At 51.6% G+C, this 17841-nt stretch overlaps 1 protein-coding gene across 5 annotated transcripts in view; it reads right to left on the reverse strand.

Annotated features, from left to right (window-relative positions):
- Positions 1-17841, reverse strand: part of MROH1 (maestro heat like repeat family member 1) — a 2054050-nt gene that overhangs the window by 222080 nt on the left and 1814129 nt on the right. For all 5 annotated transcript variants that reach the window (XM_078686516.1, XM_078686513.1, XM_078686514.1 and 2 more), the window contains one exon: positions 9725-9913. In XM_078686516.1, the coding sequence (XP_078542642.1) occupies positions 9725-9913 (189 nt within the window). The remainder of the gene's footprint in view (positions 1-9724; positions 9914-17841) is intronic.

A 17841-nucleotide genomic window follows, 5' to 3' on the forward strand; every position in this document is an offset into this window, starting at 1 on the left:
GTTTTCTGACTTAGTTGACCTGGGGCCCTGCTATTCAGGACCCCAGGCCTACTGCTCTCTCTGTAAAATGGATTCCATGTACCTTAGGTACATATCTAATTGGACACTGAGTCACCTTATCAGCCCCTGTACAGTGTACCTTAGGTACCCAGGGCATAGGTGCACACAAGGCCTACCAGGGGCTGCAGCATGTATTATGCCACCCCTGGATGGCCATCCAAATCTGACACAACTGGCTGCTTGACAGCTGGGGCAAGGTGGTGTAATCACCCTTTGCTTTAGATATAGTATACCTATATCTAACCCTAAATGGACACACAGATCTCTTATCAGTCACTCCTATGGCAGGCCTTGACAATCCTGAAGGCAGAGTGCTTGGAATCGTGTGAGATGGTGCTCTGGCATGAGCTGAGCCTGTCTGCGGTTTTCGGGATCTATCCCTTAGCCGTTTCCATGATATCGCATACCATATACTCTTAAGTGCATTATAATCCTCGCGGTTATATGCCAACTCTGGTATCGCTTTATCAAAACATGTCGAGTAAGGTGTCATACGAATTGGAATACTAACCCCTCGCCAATTCTGGCGACGGGGTTAGCAATCCACCCTTCTAGAGGGACACGACATGATGGTAACCTGTAACCCCGGTTAAAGTCAAGCAGAGCCTTAGCTCCACAAAATGGATGCTGCCACCGAGACACAAGTCTGCCCTCCTGCTGCTGGGAGTCCTCCCAGAGCAGGAAGCAAGGACAAAGGGTTTCCTGCCAGGGGCGGTGCCAGCACCGTCCCAGACAGGGTTTTGTGTATTCTAGGTAGGCAGGGCTTCAGAGGAAGGTGACTGCAAGTGGCACCCCGGTGCTCACTGTGCATAGGCCGGCTGAAACCAGTTCCAGGGGCACTCCAGCCCCTGGCCTGGGGAAAGCCCGCCAAAGGAGAGGGGTGTAACCACCCCCCTCCTGGTCCCACCCATAGGGCAGGACCTAGTCGCGTGCCAGCCCCCTTTTCCAAGATAAAGGTAGGAGCAGGCCCCCTTCCAAATTAGATCATCTTTGGAATCAAGACACGACTTTCTACGAAAGGACTTCAAGATTTCTTCTTCAAGATTCTCCCTTGTGACTAAGGAGTAGTCACCCTGCATCCGCAGGCACCATCTTAAGAACACTGCGGTCTGCTGCAAGTCCTTCCTCCGGAATCCGACTGCCCAGCTCGACGAGAACCGGCTTCCCTGGCACCTCTGACCTCTACCCACCTCTGCAGCCAAGCTGAGAACCGTGGGTGCGACGAGACCTCGAGGGACCGGCCATCGCCAAGACTGCACGACTTCTTTCCAGCACGACCGCCGAGGGATCCTCTGGTGAGTGCTTTGGGGTCCGAGAAGCCCCGACCCTGAGCAGCCCCAGCACCGAAGTTCAGCCTCCCAGCATCTCCACGATCTGCGTGGGGCCCTTCTGCTTTTTGCTGCTCACCGCGTTGTTTGGCTACTAGCCCGCTGGCTTGTGGCCTTCTTAACGACGCCCGACGACATCACTGCTGCTGGTCTGGTTGCTCCAGACTGGCCCTTGCTTCCCTTCTTCAGAGAAGCACCCTGGACCCTCCTGGTCCACTCAAGACGCCATTTTAGGTCCACCGCGTGGGCCTTGCATTTGCCAAGACTTGTTGCCCCAATCCTGGGTCCAGCGACGTCGACAGCAAGAACCTTCGTGGGACAGCTCGCACCCCCATCCTGGTCGCCGACAACGCCTCCTGGTCCGAGAGACTGCAGAGCCCAGCAGCGCCCACTCACCTGACTGCGGTGACTTCGCCCGGTGCCATCCTGGTGCCCACTTAATCACTGGCTAGTGATTCAAGAACTTGGTCCCCTCTGCTTTCAGGTTTTCCTCTTCCCTGATCCAGGCTTGGATCTCTTCGAACTTTTCTTCACTGGCCGCCTGCCAGCAACAACTTCTTCAGGCTCCTGGTTCGTCAACGAAGAATCCCGACGTCTTTTCAGACCTATGCAGCCGCAGCCCCTGGCTAGGTAAACTCGGCATTTCGGTGCCTCAGCATAGCCTCACTATCCAAGGGTCCAGATCCACTTTCGTTTTTGACCTACCTAGTCGGGTTCGCCCGAGAACACTAACTTTGTGAATTCTAGCTTCCATAGGCTTTTTCCCGCCCACTCTGCACGTGGTGTCCCTAGGCCTCCTGCTCCTAACCTGAGTGTTCAGTATTGTAGGCCTAGCGTTTCTAAAGCCTCTGAGAATCGTTACTTACCTGCTAGTAATTCGCATTCCACTTTTGTAGTATATGGTTTTTCGTGCCCCTCGGGCATTTGTGTAAATTGTGCGACTTAAAGTATTTTCTTAAGAGTTTTGTATTGTGCTTAGCTCCCTGACTCAAAGAGTTCAGGGTAGACTTGTTAGAAATAAATATACATTTATTTTCATAACAACTTGTGTGGTGTCCTTTCACTTGGTGTTCAAGGGGTAATGTGACGGTAAAACAGCTGGCTTAACACGCCCTCTAGAGTCTTAGCCTTAGACTGCTCGTATCCATGCTACTAGGATAGCTGGTCTATAAGGTTGACTTACAACCAATCATCAATAAAGGTTGTTTGGACTGATACATAGTGATCACTAGAATAGTGAGCACTGCATATCAGGCCAACTTCTCACAGGGACGATGCTAGTGTCACAGTGTTGCGGTTCGCACGTTTCAAATGTTTTAAGAATTCATCCACCTGCTGTGGCTTAGTGAAGAATCGTTGTTTGCCCTGGTGAGTGACCCTGAAGCGTACAGGATATAGCAGTGCAAAGTGAATTTAGGCCAGTCGCAGCTTGTTTTTGACTTCCGTGAATTTGCGTCTTTCTTCTTGAATTGTGGGAGTAAAATCAGGATATATGGAGAGCGTATTGCCATCATAGGACAGTTGTTTGCTTCTCGCCACACGGAGTGCAATGTCCCAGTCCCTATAGTTCAAAAGTCTCGCTATGATAGGGAGTGGTGTGCTGCCCGGTGGCGGGCTCGGTCCCAGGGTGCGGTGTGCTCGTTCTACTATGAACTGATTGGAAAAGGACTCTGCTTCGATCGATGACATTAGTGGTTTTTCGACGTATTCTTCCATCTTCCCTGTGTTGGTCGACTCAGGGATACCTAGGACGCGAATATTATTGCGCCTACTGCGCGCTTTGAAGTCCTCATTCTTCGCAGCGATGACTTTTAAAAGTTTATCTATGTGAGCGCTTTGTGTTGTGACCTGGGATGTTGTGTCCTTGGTGTCCGAGATGCGGCGTTCTGCTTCTTTTATGCGGTCCTCATGCCCCTCAAGTTTATGCGCGATAGCGTCCATTCGAGTCGACATTCTATCAATCAATCAATCAAAGCATTTATATAGCGCACTACTCACCCGGAGGGTCTCAAAGCGCTGGGGGGGGAGGGGTCCGCTACTGCTCGAACAGCCAGGTCTTGAGCTGCTTCCTGAAGGCGAGGTGGTCCTGGGTCAGGCGGAGGTGGGTCGGAAGGGAGTTCCAAGTCTTGGCGGCCAGGTAGGAGAAGGACCTTCCTCCTGTGGTGGCTCTTCGGATGCGGGGGACGGTGGCGAGGGCGTGGCCGGTCGATCGAAGCTGGCGTTTGGGAGCGTAGAAGTTGAGGCGGCTGTTGAGGTATCCTGGGCCTTGGTTGTGTAGGGCTTTGTGTGCGTGGGTGAGGAGCCGGAAGGTGATTCTTTTGTTGACCGGGAGCCAGTGCAGGTCTCTCAGGTGTCCTGAGATGTGGCTGCGGCGAGAGATGTCCAGGATGAGTCGTGCTGAGGTGTTCTGGTTCCGCTGTAGTTTCTTCTGGAGCTTGGCGGTGGTTCCGGCGTAGAGGGAGTTGCCGTAGTCCAGACGGCTGGTGACGAGGGCCTGGGTGACCGTCTTCCTGGTCTCGGTGGGGATCCATCGGAAGATCTTACGTAGCATGCGCAGGATGTTGAAGCACGACGAGGAGACAGCGTTGACTTGTCTGGTCATGGAGAGGGAGGAGTCCAGGATGAAGCCCAGGTTGCGTGCGTGGTCTGTGGGTTTGGGTGCACTGCCTAGGGCGGGGGGCCACCAGGAGTCGTCCCAGGCGGAGGGTGATGATCCCAGGATGAGGACTTCCGTCTTGTCCGAGTTCAGTTTCAGGCGGCTGTTCGACATCCATTTGGCTACGTCAGTCATCCCTTCGTGCAGGTTGGCTCTGGCGGTGGCGGGGTCGTTGGTGAGGGAGAGGATCAGCTGGGTGTCGTCGGCGTAGGTGATGATGTTGAGGTTGTGCTGGCGTGCGATGGCTGCGAGGGGGCTCATGTAGACGTTGAAGAGTGTTGGGCTGAGCGAGGAGCCTTGAGGAACGCCGCAGATGACTTCGGTGGCCTCTGATCTGAACGGGGGGAGGCGGACTCTCTGTGTCCTTCCGGCGAGGAAGGAGATGATCCACTCCAGTGCCTTCTCCTGGATTCCGACGTTGCTGAGGCGCTGTACTAGGGTACGGTGGCAGACCGTGTCGAAGGCCGCAGAGAGGTCCAGGAGGATGAGGGCCGCTGTTTCTCCGTTGTCGAGCAGGGTTCGGATGTCATCGGTAGCTGCGATCAGGGCGGTCTCGGTGCTGTGGTTGGCCCGGAAGCCAGACTGCGAGAGGTCGAGGGAACCGTTCGTCTCGAGGAAGGCGGCCAGTTGCTTGTTGACGGTCTTCTCGATGACTTTTGCCGGAAACGGGAGCAGCGAGATGGGGCGGTAGTTCTTGAGGTCGGTGGGGTCGGCTGATGGTTTCTTGAGTAGAGCGCTGAGTTCGGCGTGCTTCCAGCTCTCCGGGAAGGTCGCGGTGTCGAAGGAGGTGTTGATGATGTCCCGCAGGTGGGGTGCGATGACAGCGTCGGCCTTGTTGAAGACGTGGTGAGGGCAGGGGTCTGTCGGAGATCCGGAGTGGATGGAGTTCATCGTGTGGACGGTGTCTTTGGTGCTGATCGGGGTCCAGGCGTGGAGGGTGGTTGTGGGGGGCGGTGGGTCGGTCGTGGCGTGCGTCGGTTGAGTGCTGAAGCTGTTGTGTATGTCCGCGATCTTGTTGTGGAAGTAGGAGGCGAGGGAGTTGCAGAGGTCTTGTGAAGGGGTGATGTCGTTGTTTCCGGCGTTGGGGTTGGAGAGCTCTTTCACGATGTTGAAGAGTTCCTTGCTGTTGTGTGCGTTGTTGTCCAGTCGTTCCTTGAATGCGGTTTTCTTGGTGGTGTGGATCAGTTGGTGGTGTTTTCGGGTGGCGAGCTTGAGGGCAGTCATGTTGTCTGGTGTTGGGTTTCTGCGCCAGGTTTTCTCGAGTGCTCTGCAGTTCTTCTTGGAGCTCTTGAGTTCGTCGTTAAACCATGGGGCTTTCTTGCTGCCGGGTCTGCTGGGCAGGGTCTTCAGAGGGGCGAGGTCGTCTGCGCAGTCGCTGATCCATTTCGTGAGGTTGGTGGCCGCTTGGCTGGGGTTCGTTGTGCTGGTGGGAGGGTTCTTGCTCAGGGAGGTAGCGAGCTGGTCTGCAGTGATCTTGTTCCAGGTTCTGCGGGGGACCTGTTGCTGGTGATGGTGGAACGTGGTCCTTCTGAAGCTGAAGTGGACGCAGCTGTGGTCCGTCCAGTGGAGTCCCGTGGCGTGGCTGAAGGCGATGTCCTTGGTGGAAGAGAAGACCGGGTCGAGCGTGTGTCCAGCATAGTGGGTGGGGGTGTTGACCAGCTGCTTGAGTCCGAGGTTGGCGAGGTTGTCCAGCAGGGTGATGGTGTTGCGGTCGTTGTTGTTCTCCAGGTGGAAGTTGAGGTCCCCGAGGAGGATGTAGTCGGCGGAGGGGAGGGCGTGTGGGCTGATGAAGTCGGCGATGTCTTCGCTGAATTGTGTGCGTGGTCCCGGGGGTCTGTAGATGAGGGTGCCTCTGAGGGTGGTCTTGGGGTTGACGTGGATCTGGAAGTGCAGGTGTTCGGTGGGTGCGAGGGTATCGTCGGTGTCGGTCGTGATGCGGATGGTGTTCCTGTGGATGATGGCGATGCCTCCTCCTGTCTGGTTGACGCGGTCCCTCCGGATGATCTTGTAGCCGTCCGGGATGGCGATGGCGATGTCGGGCGCTGAGGAGGCGTTCATCCAGGTTTCCGTGAGGAAGGCGACGTCTGGGGCTGTGGTGTCGAGCAGGTTCCAGAGCTCGATGGCGTGTCTGTGGACGGAGCGGGTGTTGAGCAGGATGCACTTCAGGTGGGTGGTGCTGGAGTTCGGCCTGGTGGGTGCTGGTGTAGCGTGGGTCCGGTTGCAGGTGAACTTGCAGGAGTGGCAGCTGAAGGGTCCGTGGGTGCGTCTCGGTGTGGCTCGGTAGCAGCCCGGGGTTCGGCCGGTGTTGAGAGCGGTGAGTTCGGTGGCGTCGTAGGTCCGTCGGGTCGGCTTCCGACGGTGGGGGCCAGGGGTCCTGGCACTGGGCGCGGGCCAGGCGCGGACGGGTGCAGACGGGCTTACCTTTGGCGCACCTTCGGCGCTCAATCGGTGCTCCCGCTGCGCGCGTCCGCTGCGCGGTCGCTGAGGGGGCGTCATAAGTAGGAGCCGGGAGGGAGGGTCAGCCGGGAGGCGGGAGGACCAATGGGAGAGGGGGGGAGGCGGAGCTACGGGTCAGCGGCGGCGGGAAAGCGTCCAGGCAGCAGGAAAGACAGCAGGCAGGCAGGCGAGCGGCAGGACAGCGAGGAGGGAGCGACCACCTGCGAGGGCACAGGGGTCACAGTGAGTGACCCGGCAGGGACCCCTTAAGTAGGAGCCGGGAGGGAGGGTCAGCCGGGAGGCGGGAGGACCAATGGGAGAGAGGGGGAGGCGGAGCTACGGGTCAGCGGCGGCGGGAAAGCATCCAGGCAGCAGGAAAGACAGCAGGCAGGCAGGCGAGCGGCAGGACAGCGAGGAGGGAGAGAGGAGGGAGCGACCACCTGCGAGGGCACCTTGTCGACGATAGTGGTGAATTCCTGACGGACTTCCTGAAGGATACTTTGCACGTCATCAGTTGATGTGGTCGCACTTCCCTGGGCACAGTCCCCTTTGTCCAAGTCTTGGTCATCTTGTAGGCTCCAGGCGCTCCTTTTGGTGTTTTTGAAGTTGAGCTTAGGCTGTCGGGTGTCTGGCTTTCCCATGCTGGCCCGTATGCAAGGCCCGCCAATGTCATCGCTGTGCTACTGTGCGCGTTTTGAGGGGTGACTTCTGCCGTAACTGGTGTTGAGCGGACGATATCAGAGCAGTAGTGTGTGGGTGGTTCCCCTCTCATCCGTTATTCTTGTGCCCGGGAGGAGGTATGGGGTGGCCCACCGGGACTATCGGCTGCAAGTAGGCCGACGCAAGCAGTTCTCTGCACCCGTAAGGTGTTCTCAATGAGGGTCCGTGTTACGGTAGAGAGCTGAATTTTTAGTGCAGTGGGGAGTCCGTTCTAGTGCTGGAACAACTCTCTCGAATGAAGCATGTAGGGTCGGGGGAGATCCAGAGCATCCTCCGTGCTGTGTTGCAATGGCAGGGGACACACCCCAATCGTGCAGGAATCCAATTGCGGCTCCACGTGCAGGCAAAACCGCAAGGCGAAGAGAGTTGCGTCGCCCGTCTGGCATCACTTGGTTAGAAATGGAGGCTGGCAGCAGTTGAGCGTGTGACGTCGCTTATCCAGGGTATTCCGGGCACTTCAGTGGGCAGGCATAGGGGCATACGCAGACATGCTGATCCTTGGCGCCTACATCAATCCACCCTCTAAGGCTATGCGGCAGCCTGCGAGGAGATATCCTGTATCAGCGATTCCACGTTATGGCGGCCGCAGGCGGTGTGGATGGGCCGAAGTGCTGGTTTGCGGGTATTGACAGAGGCGGTGAGTGCGCTATTGCTTTGGGAGGCGTCCGTGCTTGAGGTGGCTCACCAGGATGACAGGGGTACATGTATTTCGCTGCCGTGAAGCCCAGGGTGGCAGTTGCAAGGGGCACAGCCGCAGCTCTCCACCTACCGCTGTCGCCGCCACTTGCACAAATGGGGCTTGCTTCAGATCGTAGTTACCAGGACAGATTCTTCGAGCACTGTGTGGGGAGCGGCTATTACAAGTAGGTTCCGATCCGCTCTCAGGCCCGCGGCGCCTCCACCAGGTTCGCGCCAATGACCTAGGCGCCTCGTGGGCAGGCGCGGGCTCGCGTGAGAGTTGAAGCAGCTCTTGGGCTCCACGCCTCTCCGCCCGCTCCCGCGGTGGAGTTGATGTCATCGTAGCAGGCGCAGAGAGGGCTCAACCTCGGCCGATCTTCACACCGGAGTCCCAGCAGGTCAACAGCTGTGGTAGGCTGCAGTTTGGGCTGTCAGCGGAGCCACTGAGCAGGATAAATTCAGGATTTAGACGCCAGGCTGCAGGAGCCTCACGATAGTGCGGCCATCTTGCGTGTGCGCCACCTAGCGCCCCTCCGTGCCTGGAACACCTTTCCTGAGATGCTGTCTCTTGTGAATTTGGAGTAATGCTTCTCTCTTTCTTGGAGGGTTCATAATGGGGTGAGATGTGATGTTCATGTTGCTCTCTTCTTATGTCGCTGCTGAGGAGGTGAAGGAAGTGGCATAGAGCAGAAAGCATTTCCCAACTCTTGACCTCTCTGGAGATGTCTGACCCCTTGGTGCTGATGGAGGTACAGGGAAATCCCTCGCACTCATGGCCGCTGATGCAGGAACAGATGTCACCAAAGGGGAGCCATGAGACACTGATGGGGAGACTCCTAAAATACTCCATATCAACAAGTGTCTCAATGTATAATTTATCAACGCCGGCAACCACAGCATGGAATGCCCGATGTTGACCGGGAGCACCAGCGACTCAAGGAATGGCCTGAGGATCCAAGGGGGTATCAGACCTGGTCACACCAGGGGAAGAAGAGGAGGATGAAAGCGCCCTTACATATCTGGAAGTGGTGAACTGGAAGGCAGAGCAGCCTATTTCCCCTTCTTTGACTATCGCATAAAAGTCTTCCCTGTCCCTGATTCAACTCTTAGGAATCTCCAAACAGACAGTAAACTTTGTCAGGAAGTGAGGATCTTGAAGTGAAAACACACAAACATGGTGTTTCTCTTTACAGGACTTCTAACCATCATATGAAGGGCATCTATCAAAGATAGCTGGCATGATGCTCAGAGAAAAATAGAGGAAAACAAGGCAAATCCCACAAAAAGTGTATTAAGAAAATGTCAAATGAGATTGAATGTAGCTAAAAAGAAATACCCACAGAAAGCTCACTTTATACGCACAAATTATTAGAGATGCATTATCTGTAGTTTTGGGGTAATATGGTAATGTTTTAGCCCAATGTGTAGTATACAGTATAAATAGAACTACTTTAAACTGTAGAATGTGTTGCTTCTAATAAATGTTTTTATTTTTATGGGGTGCCTGGGATCTCGCATGCGTGCGGAGATATTCAAATTGTTCATGGATATCGGAGAGATTCCCATGACACAAGTGCTTTTGTCTCTGCTCTACTACCCCCCTCAAAATTGAGTAAGAAAAACCAAGAGTAGGAAAACTACTGCAGAATGCAGAAACTTTACTAGATATTGTTTGCATATTAGGACCACCCCGTTCTAGTTCTCAATTGTTAAAATAATGTGGATGTTTCCACTTTCCATTGGTCTTTGAAAGTTGTACTTAATAAAAATTTCAGTAAAATCCCCACATCATACCAGATCATTAACCTGACAGAGAATTAAAAACAATGTTTTAGTTCGTACTCACATTGTCGAAAAACGGTCGAATGCGGATGGCTATGTGGATGAGTACTGAGCGGATATCCTTCTCACCCACAAAGTACAAAAGTTTGGATAGGCTTGATTTGGCCTCCAGAGTGACTATATTGTTGCTGTCATCCTTGTCATCCATAGCATTAATCAGAGATGTCAGGAGTTGAGGCCCATGTTTAGATACCTGAAGAAGAAATGAAAAATGAAAGGTTTGCTATTAAATATTAAAAATATGTTTTTCGTTGAAAGCTACTCTGTTGTATGATATGTGCATGTCTCACCTGAAGGAACCACTTAGCATCAAAACTTCACTTGCAGTTGAATTGAGATACAAAGTACATAGCATTGTAATAGTGTTGTAGCTGTAGTGTTACAGGTAGATATTGTATCTAACCACAGAGTTCTTACATTGGAGTATTCCCCTGGCTGCCCCAGATTGGATCTAAAGATTATTTTCACAGCAGTGTTCCTGCACGCCACTAGGTAGCATTGTGTGGCTCCTCACTTCTCTGAAGTTACAGAGCTGGATGCACAGAAAAGCTACATCTGCACAATGATGTCAGATTCTTTACCATTTCTGTGCACTCAGATACGGGGCATGGACAATTGTTTGTATCAGTGTGCTAGATACTAACTTGGGCCATGTTTAAATGATAAAAGGAGGCCATTCCACAGAATGGGAATGGCGTTTCAGCCCTAGGATGGTCTACCCTCCCAAACCTTTTGCCTTCTCCCCTATTGTTTTGCTGAATTCGGTTTTGTTGGCCTTAGGTCTCTGAACACTTTATCACTGCTAACCAGTGCTAAAGTGCTTGCGCTTATTCCCTAAAACTACTTCTAAGTCGCTAGTAAATCGTTATACCGTTTATCCAGGCCCGGTATATTAAATTCTACTTACTAGTGGGACTGTAACACTTATTGTGCCACCCACGTAAGTAGTACTTTAAAACATGTGCCCATCCTGCCATTGCAGCTTGTGAGCTGTTCTAAACTGCAAATTTGACTTGGCAAAATAAACCTTTAGCCAAGCCTAAAAGATCAAGTTACTTACCTTCAGAAACGCCTTATCTGGTAGAGACTATATCTAGCTGCAGATTCCTTTCCTTTCCTAGCATCAGAATGGATCAGGAAAATCTCGAGCAGTACCTCTGCACAGCGGTAGGTGTTGTCGTTCAGCTCTGCGTCATCCATGGCAAAAGTAACGTGTGCTGTGCCTATATATAGGTACCACCCCAACACACTGACACAGTTTTTTTCTGACGTTTCCAAGCCAGAAGCATGGGGCCACGAGAGAATGCTTTTAAACCGGCCTGCAGACACTAAGGATCTAAAAGGGTCAGCCCTAAGTTGAGAAATCCTTTGTCAGATCTGGGAGGATGGGAGTGTCTGTAAAACATTTCTGGCTAGAGTCTTTAATAGAAAAGATGTTAGCAAAGGTAAGCAACTTGTTCATCTGGCGTACGTGAAGGAGTATCATCACTTTCCATAGGAAAGAGGCACCAGAACCAGTTTATCTGGGGAAAAAAGTCATTTAAGGAGGGTGCACAGAGACTGCCTGCAGTACTCTAACCCCACCTAGCGATGTAATGGCCACTAGAAAGGCTGTTTTGATGGTCAAGAGGCCCAGAGGGCAGCTATGCATAGGCCTGCATGGTGAGCACATACAAAAAAAGACAAGTTCAGGTCCCATTGGGGCATGATGAAGGGTTTAGGAGTAAACGTGTTGGAAACTTTTCAGAAAACGGGTCAATACAGATGACTTGAACAGGGAAGGCAGATCTGGCAAGTGCAAGAAGGACAATATGACCAAAAGATTAACCTTTAACTGTCCCCAAGAGAAAGACTTGCCGGCCTAACGAAGGACCACCAACTCAGGCAAAGGTACAGAGAGAGGATCAACATTTTGTGGCAGTACACCAAGCCACAAATATGTCCCAACGGCATGCGTATATTGTCTTGATTGAGGAACACTCGGCTGCAAGAATGACACTGCAGATTTCTGCAGCAAGGTCCAAAACGGTTAATTGCTGCCACTCAATCTCCATGCATGAAGGTGGAGCATGCACAGGTTCAGTTGAAGGACCTTGCCCTTTTGCCGTGAAAGCAGATCCTTATGAAGAGGCAAACTGATTGGTTGATGTTCCTGCTCAGGAGTTTGGAATACCATACTCTCGGCGCCCAACCCAGTCCACAAAAATTACTTGGGCAAGGTCGTCCCTGATCGTCTTGGGAAAGGGATACAAGACAAAATGCGAGCAAGAGCTGTAGGAAGGTGGATATCTGACTATGGTTGCCCCCAACATTTTGCCTGGTGTTTTGCTGGTTTTTCGACTTAGTTGACCTGGGGCCCTGCTATTCAGGACCCCAGGCCCACTGCTCTTTCTGTAAAATGGATTCCATGTACCCTAGGTACATACCTAATTGGATACTGAGTCGCCTTATCAGCCCCTGTACAGTGTACCTTAGCTACCCAGGGCATAGGTGCACACAGGGCCTACCAGGGGCTGCAGCATGTATTATGCCACCCCTGGCTAGCCACCCAAATCTGACACAACTGGCTGCACGACAGCTGGGGCAAGGTGGCGTAATCACCCTTTGCTTTAGATATAGTATTCCTATATCTAACCCTAAAATGGACACATATATTCCTATCAGTCATTCCTATGGCAGGCCTTATCAATCCTGAAGGCAGAGTGCTTGGAATTATGTGAGATGGTGCTCTGGCATGAGCTGAGCCCGTTTGCAGCTTGCGGAACCAAGTCCTTATAGCTGTTCCATGATAACGCTATACCATATACTCTTAAGTGCATTATAATCCTCGCGGTTAAATGCTAACTTTGGCATAGCATTATCAAAACATGTCGAGTAAGGGGTCATACGAATTGGAATACTAACCCCTCGCCAATTCTGGCGACGGGGTTAGCATTCCACCCTTCTAGAGGGACACGACATGTATGTAACTGTAAACCCCGGTTAAAGTTAACTCAAGCCTCTGCATCACAAAATGGATGCTGCCACCACAGACACAAGTCTGACCTCCTGCTGCTGGGAGTCCTTCCAGCGAGGGAGGCTCAGACAAAGGGTTTCCTGCCTTGGGAGGTGCTAGCACCACCCCAGACAGGATTTTGTGTATTAGGTAGGCTCAGGCTGAAAGGAATGAGACATGCCTGGGGCACACAAGGTGACCTGTGCATACACCGGTTCCAACCAGTTGCTGGGGCACTCCAGCCCCAGCTCTGGCGGGGGCTGGCATTCCAGCCCCAGCTCTGGCGGGAAACTGGACAAAGGATAGGGGGTGTAACCTAGTCGTAGTGCAGCCCCTTTTAGCTGAATAAAGGTAGGAGCTGGTCCCATTCCAGTTTAGATTACTCTTGACAACTTCCACGAAGAACTCTTGACTTTCGACCTGCTGATAACTAGAAGACTGAAGAATCTCCCCTATGGTCAGGGAGTGACCATCCTGCTTCGCAGGCACCATCAAGCTCCTGTGCGGTTTGCTGCAGAGTCCTTCCATCCCGGAATCCGACGACCCAGCTCAACAAGACCCGGACCTCCAGACCTCTCTGACCTCTACCCACACCCACAGCACAGCTGGGACCCGTGGGTGCGACGAGCAACGTGGAGACGGCCATCTTGAAGAAACCTGCACAGCGCTTCCAGCACGACTCCTGAGGATTCCTCGAGTGAGTGCATTGGGGACTGAGAAGCCCCACACCGACGCAGCTCCTGCACCAAAGACCAGCCCCCCAGCATCCCTGTGATCTGCGTGGAGCCCTTTTGCCTGGTTGCTGCCCTTCCTGTTGTCTGGTCACTTGCCGGCTGGCTAGTGACCTCTGAGACGACGACCCGAAGAAATCGACACTGCTAGTCTGGTCCCCCAGACTGGCCCTTGCTTACTTGTGAAAGAGAAGCACCCCGGACCCTCCTGGTCCACTCTAGACGCCATCTTTGCTCCACCGCGTGGCTTGCATTAGCCAAGGCCTGTTGTCCAGATCGACGATCCGACACCGCCAACAGCAGCAGACTACGTGGGACAGCTCGTGCCTCCAGCCTGGTCGTGAAGAACAGCCCCTGGTCCGCGCAGCTACAGAGAGAAGCGACCCTTCCTTCACCTGACTGCGGAGACAGCACCTGGTTCCCTCCTGGTTCCAGCACCGTCACTGGCTAGTGACCAAGACTCTGTCCCCTTCCTTTTTAGGACTTCCTTCTTCCTAGTTCCATCCTTGGGACCACCGGACTCCTCCATCTGGCTGCCTGCCAGCAACTTCTTGTTTCAGGCATCACCGGGATCAACACAGCAAACCCGACGCAATTTCAGCCCGATGCACCCGCAGCCTGTGGGTTAGGTAACTAAAGCTTCTAGTTGCTGAAGTCTGTGTCCACTATCCTAGTGTCCAGGTCCACTGTTGTTTTCCCTCCATCCAGCCGGGTTCGTCCGGAATCCGCAACTTTCCAAACTGTAAGATCCATAGACGTTGGTACGCATCCCGCGTGAGAGTTCCCACTCTGCACGTGAGTCCCGTGGGCCTCCTGCTTCTTACTTACCTAGTTTGTAGCGTAGTCCCAGCGATCCTCCAGCCTCTGGATCTCCTTACAGTATTTTCCTTCCTCGCATTCCATTGTTTTGAGTATATGGTTTGCCGTGCCCCTCAGGCACACTTGTAGATATTGTGCGAACTCTTATTTCTTTTGTAGTATTGTCATGTGCTTAGCCCTCTGACCTCATAAAGAGTTCAGAGGTGTTGTTATTAATAAATATATCGTTTATTTTCATAACAACCTGTGTGGTGTCCTTTCATCTGATATTCAAGGGGTTATATTGTGGTAAAACAGCAGGCTTCACATGCCAAAAGAGTTTAGCCTAAAGACTGCTTTTGTCCACGCTACTAGGATAGCTGGTCTATACGATTGACTTTACAACCAATCACCATAAGGGTTGTTTGGACTGATACAAGGTGATCACTAGAATTAGTGAGCATCATATATCAGGCCAACTTCTCACAAGAGCCGCCTTGGAAACTCCAGCACACCGAAGGACAAATAAGGCGCATATTCGGTGGAACCAAATACATCTCAGAAGAGACCTTGCACCATCTAAGGATGCGGATACCATTCGTGATCCACAGGGCATCGACAGCTGACTTTGTTGGCTCTGGCATTCAGAGAGCCCACCAGATGTTGAACCGCCAAGAAAATGTGACGTTCCAGCCATGTCTTGAAACACAGGGCCTCTTGACACAGGGTTAGGATAGGATAGATATTTATAGAGCGCTTGACTGCAGCGGCCTCTTGGCGCTGTGTGTGATCAGGAATAGATTAAGTTGTAGAACTGGAGAATTAAGTTTTAGTCTTGTGGGAACAGCCAGGTCTTCAGCGTTTTCCTGAACAGCAACCGATTCAGTTGGAGTCGCATGGTAGAAGGCATTTGATTCCATAGCTTGGCTGCACAAAATTATAGACTCCGACCCCCCCATCTTGCTCTACGGATTTTAGGGGTGTGAATGGGGCCTGTATTTGTGCATCTGAGAGTTCTGGATGGGAAGTACCATGAGAACACCTTCTGGATTTCCACCGCCCCTCCACCATAAAGGGCCTTGTGCACCAACAAAGGGCCTTGAATTCTACTCGTTGCTGGACAGGGAGGCAGTGGAGAGAACTTATGCCAGCCGAAGTACGATGGCCTTTAGGGATATGTAATAACAATTGTGCTGCAGCATTTTGCAGTGATTGCAGTTTCCTGATCTGGGTCTTATCCATGCCCATGAAAAGTGTGTTACAATAGTCTAATTTCGACAGCAAGAGCGCTACTACAATGGTTTCTTTAAGCTCCCCTGGGATAAAGGTAAAAATCTTCTGTAAACCCTTTAGTAGGAAGAAACAAGAGGAGGTCAGACGGTTGACCTGGGCTTAGAAATTGAGCTGATGATCAAAAATCACTCACAGCTAACTGAACCTTCTTGGTAGGGCAAGGGCAATCACCTGCTTCTATCGACTGCCAGGTATTATTCCACAGTGAAAGACCCGTGCCAAACTCCAGTACCTCCGTCTTATCTGTGTTTATTTTAAGAAAGTTCCGGCTCATCCAGCACATTATTTCTGTCAGACACGTATGAAAGCCTTTCGCGACTGTCTCTGGTTGTTTGGACACAGAAATTACAAGCTGGGTATCATCAGCGTACGAAACAAGAGTAAAGCTGTGCTTTCTGATGAGTCCGGCCAGGGGGGGTAACATAAATGGTAAAAAGCGTTGGGGACAAGGCCGAACCTTGCGGTACTCCACACGGGAGATAAAAGGAGTCAAACTTTAAACTGTTCTAGTGTATGGTCTGCTCCCTTGCTTCTAGGAAGGATGAGAGAAGGGCCAGAGCCATATCCTCAATTCCCACGTCCCTCAGCCGCTGCACAAACACCGTGTGATTCACGGTTTTAAATGCTGCTGCTAGGTCCAAGGAATGAGAACAGCTCTGCCTCCACCATCCATCACTTTCCGTATCTCCTTCGTTGCCATTATTAGGGCCATCTCAGTGGAGTTACATGGCCTGAAGCTGTGCTGTGTAGGGTCAAGCAGAGCATTGAGTTCAAGGTAGTGGGTTAACTCCTTGTTTACTGGTCTTTCAAGAATTTTGGCCGCCACCGGCAGCCCTGAAATTGGACGATAGTTTTTTGTCTCAATTGGATCAAGGGCCAGATTTTTGAGAATCGGCCTAATGCATGCTTTTTTCCAAGTACAGGGGTAGATACCAGACTTTAGAACTTGGTTTAGCAGAGGGGTTAGGTGTGTGCTAATGTTTATAGACACTAGGTCCATGGTGGCCAGAGCCAGATTTTATGGATAAGAGGAGGTTGTTAACCTCCTCATGGGAGAGCGGCCGGAAATGGATAAGCTGGCAATGAGCTACCTTCTTCTCCGTATATGGACTGTTACCGCCAACCGTAACACCGGCTGTATTAAGGAGATCGTTATAGATTGTTTGCACCTTTTCTTGAAAGAAAGTTGCCAGTTTGTTGCAGAAGGCTTGGTCCAGTCTGAACTGATTAGCCAGTTGTGATTTGACTAATATTTGAATAGATTTAAACAGTTCCTTAGAGGAATTATCAGCAGCCTCAATTTTAGTCATGAAATAGGCACGCTTTGCATTAATAATTGCTTCCTTATATTGTTCTAGCTGTAGATTGTAGGCCACTTTATGCTCCTTGCTGTAGTTTGATCTCCAGATTTGTTCACTTCTCCTATAGCTGATCTTCATAAGTTTGAGGCCTGGCCCATACCAAAGGGGTGGTTGCTGAACCTCTCAAGCGAGATGGTTGTTTCTGGCGCTACACAATTAATTGCTGAGCGAATCCTGTTGTCAAACTGCTGCGCTGCTTCATAAATGTCCCTAACCAATGCGGAGGCCAATTTTAAGGGCACGATCTAAGTCACTCCCTTGAATCTCATTTCACCGGCGAGTCCTTACCCTAGAATATCTAGTAGGGATCGGGAGGATGGACTTCATAGTTTTCATCTCAAAATGGATCACCCTATGATCTGTCCAGGGTAGTGAAGAGGTATTAGTCAAACTAATATCTGGATTAATAGTAAATATTTCATCTAACCTGTGACGAGCTGAATGGGTGTGTTCAGACTCTAGTTGTGTAAGACTGTATGATGCTGCAATATCCAGAAGACTAGCAGTGTCTGAGTTGGTACTTAGCTACAGATGATAGTTGAAATCCCCCAATATCGTGATTGTGTGGAAGTCCAAGCATGACTTTAATAGGGTCTGAAGGGCTTGGGATAAAGCCGCTCTTGGGCCTATAGATAAGTAGGCCTTGGAATGTGGAGGTGCTATTTATCTTAAAAGAGAAACGCATCACCTCTGCGGGAGGTAGTGCGATTGCTTGTACTCGCACTTTTAGGTGCTCTCGATGTATTAAAGCGATACCGCCTCCTTTATTCCCAATCCTGTCCTGTCTAGTCGCTAAGTAGCCTGGGGGGATGGCCATATTACAATCAGGCTCCGAGGACTCATCCGTCCAGGTCATGGTCAGAAAAACTATATCCGGTTTAGCATGTTGTAACATACATTCTAGCTGGTTTTTATGCTTGACCACTGAACGTGAGTTTTATAG

The sequence above is a fragment of the Lissotriton helveticus genome, chromosome 4_1 (assembly GCF_964261635.1).
Source record: "Lissotriton helveticus chromosome 4_1, aLisHel1.1, whole genome shotgun sequence".
Taxonomy (NCBI): Eukaryota; Metazoa; Chordata; class Amphibia; order Caudata; family Salamandridae; genus Lissotriton; species Lissotriton helveticus.